Source organism: Aristolochia californica, unplaced genomic scaffold (assembly GCF_029961685.1).
Source record: "Aristolochia californica isolate CCGP_79_NKW_82.1479 unplaced genomic scaffold, dmAriCali1.0.hap1 SCAF_6, whole genome shotgun sequence".
In the NCBI taxonomy this organism is placed as follows: domain Eukaryota; kingdom Viridiplantae; phylum Streptophyta; class Magnoliopsida; order Piperales; family Aristolochiaceae; genus Aristolochia; species Aristolochia californica.
In genome coordinates, this window is record NW_027182257.1 from 28,143,793 (window position 1) to 28,153,426 (window position 9,634).

Genomic DNA, 9,634 nt, shown 5'->3' on the forward strand with positions numbered 1-9,634 from the left:
AATTGATCGGATTTTCTTCTCCAGCCACCGTCTCAACTCCCTCTTATCTCCGGCCTCATCTCTCGGTCTTCTCTCAACCTCGCCCTCTCTCGTCTTCGTGACTCCCTCTCTTCTCTCGGACTCACTCTATCTTGCTTCTCGCTCTCTTATCCCTCCCAACCTCCCTTTCTTCTCTATCTTCTCCCTCTCTTCTCCCTTTCGGCCTCCCACTCCCTTCGCTCTCTCTGGCTATTCTCCTTTCCCCCGAAAATACCTTCCGATTTCGTTCGATTTCCCCATTTTCATTTTGATTTTCGTCGATTTTGGACATTTGGGCATCGATTTCCCCACTCGGCATCGATTTCACCCTTCGGCTTCTGTTTTCCCCAAATTTCAGAACGTATGCCTAAACCTTAAGTTTTTTTTATTAAATTAGTGTTTTATTTTATTTAAATTTATTTTCAATGCCTAATTGGGGGTTATTTGTGCATTATTGTGGGATTTAGGGTTATAGTTTATAGTCTAAATTCTTGATTCGTGTATGGATTATTTTTAGGGTTTGCTGCTCGATATTTAAGGGTCCTGTAATTAGGGTTTAGGGTTTATGGTTAAGGATTTAGGGTATTTTAGGGATTAGGGTTTTTAAGGTTTAGGGGGTTTAGGGTTTTTAAGGTTTTGGGGGTTTTGTGTTTTTAAGCTCTAGGGTTTTTTGGGTTTAGGGTCTGGAATTAGGGTGTAGGGATTAGGGTTTAGGGCTTTTAAGGTATTAAGTTCTGGAATTAGTGTTGAGGGTTTAGAGTTTAGTAGGTGATAGGGTTTAGGGTTTTTAAGGTTTTGGGGGTTTTGTGTTTTTAAGCTCTAGGGTTTTTTGGGTTTAGGGTTTGGAATTATGGAGTAGGGTTTAGGGTTTAGGGCTTTTAGGTTTTGGGTATTATGTTATGGAATTAGTGTTTAAGGTTTAGAGTTTAGTAGGTGATAGGGTTTGACTTTAGGGTTTAGGTTTTATTAGGGGTTTTTTAGTCCAATTCATACAAGGCTGAGTCGCCTACACAGGCGTCCATTAGTCAACGAAACCCGACCCCCATCACTGATGAGGTACAATTCATAGTGACTGTGAAGTTATATGGGGCTCTACTAGGGGTGTTCGGTGAATTTGGACTTGATGTGTGTGTTTTCTCATTGTTTAGTGCTTATGCAGTAGTGAATGTTGTTGAAAATTTTTGAAATGTTATAGAATGTTTTTGCCATGTGGTGAAGAGATTCAGGTGTTTTTTCCATGTGGTGAAGAGATTCTTGCTTTTCTTTTTCCTCTATTTGAGAAGTTAAATAAACAACAAATCATAGAGTAATGTTCTTGTTCTTCATCAATTACAATTTTTGCTGAACTCAAGGCCATGAAAATATAAAAAAAATTGATGGTTTAAAATTGTGTTTTCAGATGAATTTTGTTGCAGACATGCATGCTGGTAGAAGCAATGGTTGAGAGACTGTTTTGATGAAGGAGGTGGATTTGAGCAAAATCTTGTGGCTGCAATTATACTTCCTACAATGGAAATAATCCGCGATACAGATGTTTTATCTGTTGGGCAGTGATCTCATTTTGCAAACTCATTTCTCAACGGTTCAATAATGATTCAGTTTGGAGTCCATTAGAAACCTCTTTTGTAGTTTATTTTGCAACATTTGTTCTCTCATTGTATAACTTGAAAAATGGTGACTAATGATACTATTAACTGGGAGGGGTAGCTTTGTTCTTGATATATATTTTTATATATGCATATGAGTATTTGTCTTTATATGTACTTAGCACAATATTTTGTCATTGACAATACAAGTTTTTGAACAGAATACATTGGTGTTGACTAATACAGAAGAATAACATTATATCTACAAAGGTTAGACATAGCTTATGGCTTAAAATCAAATTTTCCTCTCCACCTCGACCCCTTCACCTAGTTGCAGGTTAACTGGACATAGAAACCATTATCGTATACATAGTCATTCTAATTTCTTTACTTTTGGGTGTGTTCATTTTAGTTCATAGATATTCAAAATAAATTCTAAGGAGAGAAAAACTTTCAGTTTATCTCCCCTCATGTTTTTCAATGAAATACAAAGGAAGAGAAACTACTTTGTTGATTTTTGCCAACAAAAGACCTGCCATCTCCCTTTGACAAAAATTGGAATCTTGCCCCCTCTCCTCCTTTCCATTTTCTTTTTGGTGGAGGGTGAAAAGATCCTTGAAAGTTTTTAGAATAATTATTTTAAAATAATAAAACTAATGTTTCAAAAATATATTGTAATCATCTAATTTAATTAAAGTTATCATTTTGGATAGTATAATATAATATTAATATATTATATTATATAAATGATTAAAATAATGTCAAATTTTAAATTTTGACATGATTGTTCATTTATTATTGTAAATGGGATTCAGGATCTATATAAAATTAAAACTTAATATAATAATTTTAATTATATTATATTAACCTCAATTCCTTAAAAAATCTACATAATTAAACAAACCCTAGAATCCTATAATCTAAAAGTATTTATTATAGAATTTTTTATGTCTATAATAGAATCCCAATAAAAGAATTTGAATAATGAAATTTCAAACATACTAAATTACTAATTCCCCCAAAGAAAGAATAGAACATGAGAAAGTGAAGATAACTTGATATTATAATAATAGTTTATTTGGGGGGTTTGTTTTTATTTTATTTTAAAATCTCAATGGAGCTTGCCACAGCATGAACTCGTTATTTGAATAATCTTTCTTTTATGTTATTAATAAAGTTGTATATGTATTTATTTATTATTTTTGTTCAATTTTATTACTATATTAAACTTCATATTTATTTTTTCGGGAAATAAAATATAATTCAAGTATGCATTTGATTAATTAATTAATTTTAATTTTGTGAAAATATATTAGTAATTAATACTATGTAAAAAATCAATCTTATGTTATTAATATAATATTTATTTATTTATTAATCATACTTATTTTTTATTTACTCTATTGTATTAGTGATTTAATAGTAGTAATTAAAATATTGTTAACTCAAACATTTGGTTTAATTAACTCATTTTTATAATTAATAAAATCAATGGTTTTAAATTTCGAAGATGAAGATGAAGATGAACTTGTCTACACTTACACCATCTTCAAACATGAACTTGTCCACACTAACACCCATTTCGAAGATGAAGATTATGTAGATGCATGAGATGAAGATGAAGATGAAGATCAAATTTCTAGTTTGTTGACTAACCCCCCTTAGATGATTGGACATCTAGCTCAAGTGTTAGCCAAAAATGAAAAATGAGGAAAAAGCTTTATGAGGAAGATCGTTTGACTAAACCACCTCCAGCCAGACAAACATGGGAGAAAATATGTACTGTAAGTACTGGTTCAACTACTTGACATATCGGTTTGAAGAAAAGAGAAGAATTGGTTTATTAAGGCTGTCTAACTGGACCCCAACGATTCGAATGGCTCGTTCAAAAATTCCTATGAGTGAAGTTTTAGAGCTTCGACTTAGCCATTTGTGAATGATGTACCAATTATACTAGCAACTCAAGTAATGAATTTTTTTAGTAATTTTCTAACTTTTTTTTGCATTGGATTTAACCAACATGGGTAAAATGAGCTCTATTTAGTTGATTTTTAGACCATTTGATTGAGCTCTATTTAATTGATTTTTTTACCACACACTATTGGCCAAACATTGCTACAGTGAAACAAATCAAATTCAAACTCTCCCTCACTTCCAAATGATCTGAGATTTTCAAATTCAAGAAAGGTAGCAAGCACAAGGAAGGTTTTAAAAAAGAGTAAAATATGGTATGAGTGCCACGTACAAGTAAAATGTGAAAAATAGAATATTTCAAGTAAGAATCCTTCACAGCACTTATCATATGAACTGTTTGATCTTCCAATATCTAGTATAAAGCAATTGGAAACACATCGCATCACTTCCAGTAATTCTGACAATATGGGTTACAGACCTCTCCCTCATAGAAATTTTTTTTCCGCTGATCAATATTTGGACTTCTGCCTGATCCTAAAATGAATAAAAAAATTTGACAAACAAATAAACAATACTTGGCCATACTTTGCCAACTCTCCATTTGCAGAAGCCTCAACTCCATCTGCTCAGTTTTCTCAACCGTCATGGCCCATGGCAAAGCAATACTTGTACCCTTTTTCAACGACTCAAGAGACTTTTATCACTTGACCTCAAACTCATCTCTGTTTGTCAGTGGTAACTCAATTATACAGTAAAAATATTAATCACCAATTGTATTAAACTGCTCAGCCATTGTTGATACAATAGTTTGGCTCTCATTCCAACCCAATATTATTTGCCTGCTCCATCCATTTCCAGACTTTTACATGCCCTGCTCCATCACCGGTGAAAAATAGACCACCAGGACCAACTTGGATGGCCCGTACTTCCTCCTTTGAGAACAACTTTCCCCTTTCAGAAAAACTAAACACAAACAAACAGACTTAAATTAGAGCAGAATCAACAAGATTTTTTTTTTCTAGTTATGCACAACCACAAGAGGTATGCAAACAAAACATGTTAAACTTACGAAGGCAGGTCGTACAAGCACACAGTATTGTCATTGCATGCACATAGCAGGACTGGCTTTGCTTGTGCATCATGCATGCCACAAAGGCTGAGCACACCCTGGACACAAACAAATTCAGCAAGTAGAGGTGTTAACAAATAAAAACTAAATGCAACACTGTCATTAGTAGCAAACTTATGTCAAAGACGTAATTCTCACTGTTCTTTTCTAATGTATGATGCTTTTTTATTAATTAAATAAAAAAATTTACTTAAGAAAAGAGCTCAATTTTGTCCTAATTGAGAAAGAGCTTTCGGATTTGAGATCAGATAAAACTTTTGCGCTGAACCCATTTATTGAAGATGAAACAGCCCATGGGAGGTATAACCCAACCAAATTGTTCACAGTTTTTAGGCACCATGTCCTGTAAAGTTGGTCCCCACATGTGAAAAAATAACTTTTTAAACCTTCAAATTGCATTAAGTCAATTGTACAAACAGAATTTTTTGGAGACTGACTTCCAGTCTGTAGGCCACCAGCATACCTGCAATTTAACTTCAAATTACAATAAAAGTATGATTTCATTCTTCTATAGAATATATATATGTATGTACCACATGAAATCCTTTTCTAAGGAATGCCAACAACATAAAGTTGCATGCCAGAAGCACTTAATAGAACATAAAAAGTATGCCTACAATATCATAACGTTTCATGACATTCAAGGGCAATATCTGAGGATGATATGCACATTGGGAATCCTCTACTTCACATTGAAGAACTATAAAAAACAAATTAACTAAGTAAACAGCTCAGTTAGCTGGACAGGAACAACTTACATGTTCTTCTGAGTGGGTATAAATAACTTCAAGGTTGCCAGATTCAGTAGCAGCCCATACCTAATACACAACATTTTCAGAAAAAGATAAATAGACAATAAAATGTCAAGTAGTTGCTACTAGCATGTCAAGAAATAAAAAAGCTGACCTTGATAGTTTTATCCAATGAAGCTGATAATAGAAACTGATCCCAGCACAAAACAGACATGACAACAGACGTATGATCTGTCAATGTCTGAAGGCACTGCAAAGTTGCTAGGTCCCACACCTGAAAGAAACCCAATCATTAGTAGCTGATATACAAATAAGACCTACACGTAGGAGATACAGGATAGTAAAAGAAGCACGAGAGCAGGCCTCCATCAATTCTCCCTTTCCCTTCCCCTTTCTGCCCCAAACAAAACAAAAAATAAAATAAAATAAAATAAAGACAGAACTCCCAATTCAACTTCTTTCTTTTGACATCATAAATATTTTCTTTGCGGTGAATAAATAACTATCCAAATATCTCACTGAAGTAAACAAAACAACATTGAAATAACAATGACGTAATAACACAGTTGAAGAGAAATTAATCTTGCTAAAAAGTTCATCAGACAAGACTGGCGGAGCAAAATGCAATCAGGACACCACTGAGCTGAATCTAAATGAAAACCTTAAACAGAAAACGAACATTTCAATTATGCAGACTATTTTTTCTTAAGAAAAAGAAAGAAACTGAAAGAAAAGTAGCAACTCTTGTGACAACTCTTGGCTACAACAGAAATTTTAGGACCCATAGTAAAGCACTGAATCCTACATTATCTTAAGTCATAGTTGGTGGGAATTGGTATTTTAAGTCTTTTTCAATCCTACTACTGCTGGGATATCTTGCTCTACGAGTATTATAATAAAGCACTGCCAGGGATCACTCTCTCTCTCTCTCTCTCTCTCTCTCTCTCTCTCTCAGTCTCTCACCTACTGTTTCCTCAATGGGACTAGAATTCAACAAAAATAATGGATCTTGCTAACACAATCCATCAGACCAAAAGGCTGGTGAGGCCAAATTCAATCTGGAGGTCACTAGTTGGGGTCTAACAGAAAAACTTAAATGGAAAACAGAGAATTAAAATACGCAGAGGACATGGAAAAAACAAGAAAGAAAAAAAGAAAAGTAGCAACTTTTGTAACTACTCTTGGTTATGGCAGAAATTTTAGGACCCATATAAAGCACCAAGTTCATAAAATTATTTAGTCACATCTGCCAAAATAAAAAAAATAAAAATCATTGAGGTTTGACTTCTAATGTAGTCACATCTGTCCACCTTAGAACAAAACAAGATAACTGTGGATTACCAAATCTCTACTCAACACCTGAAATTCTAGCCAGAACCTAACCCCTCAAAAAACCTGAAGACACTAACAAGGAAAAAGAAGCCTCATTATTGGCCCTATGACCTATGATGTAGCAGTAGTCATAACAATCAAATCCAAATCCGTCATTAGCAAGCACTGGATTACAACTGTCTGGAAGCACACATCTAGGATAGCTTCCATAAAAACTCCGGTAAAACTGTCACAGTTGCCTCACCCATCAATTAAAAACTCCAAACATTTATCTCTCTGAGCAAACCACCATCATGATGAAAGCACATTGACATCCATAAAAACTCCACTAAAACTTTCACAGTTGCCTAACCCATCAATTAAAAACTCCAAACATTTATCTCTCTGATCAAACCACCATCATGATGAAAGCACATTGTCATCGCATGCATGTGAAATTCTAAATCAAAGGACCAACTTACAAGGCTTTGAAACACACCATTTATCCTACTACACAATGAAAGGCCAATGCTATGTTAGGTGACCTAAATCAATGGTTGTACATAGGACATTTAACTTTCATTAATGAACAATCACAAATATATTATGAAGAAGCATTTCCTTCAAGAGGAGCAGAAGAACCAACATCCAAGGTAACTTACTTTGATTGTCTTGTCCATTGAACCTGAATACAGCCGGTTAGCACCAACAATCAATGATACAACAGCAAGGTTATGGCCATTCAGGGAAGCAGCCGGCTCAAAGCAGTTTCCGGCAGCAATGAATTTCCATGCCAATATACTGCCGTCCTGCACAAAGAAATCAATTCATAATAAAAACAGGAAGTCAAGGAAGTTAAAACAACCACATATATTAGCATAAGAACCAAAAAGACATAGATTAAGTTGTAAAAAGGATAAACAGAAGTTGTCAAACTAATAGTTACCTGTACTCCAGCAAACAGCGTCTCATTGCCAAAAATCATGGAATAAACTTGCCCAACTGGCCCAGTAAGGTTTAGTTCAGTGTTTGTTAGGGTGTTCCATGCCTGCAAAAACACATAAGATCGGTTACAATGAGCTAGCCTATTCATATACCCAAATTATGCTCCAACTAAGAAATTCTAAAAACTGTCTTAATTAATCTATTTTACCTTAACACTGTTTGGAATTCCAATAAACACGCACGGGCCTTCACTTATCATACATCCAATTTCACCTCCCAGAGTAAAGGTTCCAGCACACTACAGATGACAAAGCATATTAAACACTTCGAACAATTGTAAAAGGAAATCTAACTGGTTACTAAAGAAAAGGAACGGAGAAAGAATCCAAGTGGATCCTCACCTTTCCAGACTGACAGTCCCAAACCCGAACTGACTCATCTTTGCTCCCAGAATAAAGCTTATCAGACCCAGAGGGAAGAGCGATTCCGCTAATAGCCTGCCACAAAAATTCTGTCAGTCTCACGGAGAAAAAGGGTGTACGACCCAAATGAATGTGCACAATGACCACAAAACCACCTTCTGGTGCCCTTCCAGAGAAGTCAAGAATGTGAAGCTGTCTCCAACAAACCACGAGTGCTGGTATCTACATCTTTCCCCGTAGGAGCAATGCCCTCCAACCCAATAGGTACAGACTTTTTCTGTCTTTCGGAAAACCTGAGTCAACCCGGTACTCCCTCCACCACGGCCACGGCCCCACTTGGAAGGAACGGCTTGGCCAACACTATTGGGACTTCTCCGTACGGAACCCTGGAATTTTCCGTCATATGGAAAATGTTGCGCACGCTTGGAAGCTCCGTTAATTCCAGTCGAGGCCTGTTCAGAATGCAAAAACTGACAAGGGAATCTGTTGCATCTTCCTGCTAGCCAGTGATAACACACTTTCTGCTGCCGGTCAGCGGCACCGGATGCCGGTCCAAGCCTCTGGTACAGCCTTCTGTTTCCGTCTCTATCACCGTTGTCCAAATCCATAGCTAACAAAAAACAAGCAAGCACAGAGAAAACCAAAACCCTAGTTCAGGACACAAAAACCAGATCAAGAATCCCCGTCTTGCCAGACGTTTGTCTAATCCACCAAAACCCTAATCCGGGCCCCCTGAACTCCTGCACCTAGCGGACAAGCACAGGACCCAAGAAATTCTAGAAGCCCCCTCTTGGGATTCAAGCGGAAGAAAAAGGAACATCCGCCACCGGTAACAAACCGGGGTAGCGAGCAATCCGGAGTCATGGTCCGACATCAAATCATCGGCTGAGCTCCAAATATCAGTTATATGCCGATGAATGCTCTACAGAAATCATAAAAATCGGGAACGGCTGGATCATTAGAAGTCGAGCAGACCTTACTGAAGAAGACGCCTCCCAAGAAAGCGAAACTCGAGTATCTTGACACCTAAATCCTGAGGCTTTTGTTCTCCCACCCGCTCGGAAGTGCTGATTTTTACTTGCTACGAGAGACGTTAAAAAGGGATGAGTATCTTGACACCTGAATCCTGAGGCTTTTGTTCTCCCGCTCGAAAAGTGCTGATTTTTACTTGCTACGAGAGACGTTAAAAAGAGATGAGTAGCAATCCAAGGTGGTTTAGGACTCCTGGTTTAGGACTTAAAAAGGGCCGAGTAGCAATCCAAGGTGGTTTAGGACTTAAAAAGGGATGAGTAGCAATCCGAGGTGGTTTAGGACTTAAAAAAGGATGAACAGTTGTCCTGTGCTCGCTAATATGACGTCCGATGCGGTGTTTTAATATTTACGCGGTTAGGCAGCTCAAATATGGAAAGCAAGAGGGTAAAAAATAATAATTGAGGGGGTTATTGGAGTGAAAAGTCAAAATACAGATGGGACAGTGAATTAATTAATGAAAGTGAAATTAAAAATGAATTATTTTTTATGTTAGTGTATGCAATGAAAATACAGTGTAAAGTATAT

General features: G+C 36.3%; 1 protein-coding gene across 1 annotated transcript; it reads right to left on the reverse strand.

Moving 5' to 3' along the window:
- Window positions 1-3,894: 3,894 nt before the first annotated feature.
- On the reverse strand, window positions 3,895-9,264 carry LOC137934142 (zinc finger CCCH domain-containing protein 17-like). The gene is made up of 10 exons (XM_068778386.1): window positions 9,053-9,264; window positions 8,233-8,687; window positions 8,057-8,152; window positions 7,864-7,953; window positions 7,657-7,758; window positions 7,373-7,519; window positions 5,554-5,673; window positions 5,406-5,465; window positions 4,588-4,685; window positions 3,895-4,481 (listed from the first exon to the last, which is right to left on the reverse strand). Exons 2-10 carry the CDS (start codon window positions 8,683-8,685, stop codon window positions 4,334-4,336), a joined length of 1,314 nt encoding a protein of 437 aa, XP_068634487.1. The 5' UTR covers window positions 8,686-8,687; window positions 9,053-9,264; the 3' UTR covers window positions 3,895-4,333.
- Window positions 9,265-9,634: the final 370 nt, after the last annotated feature.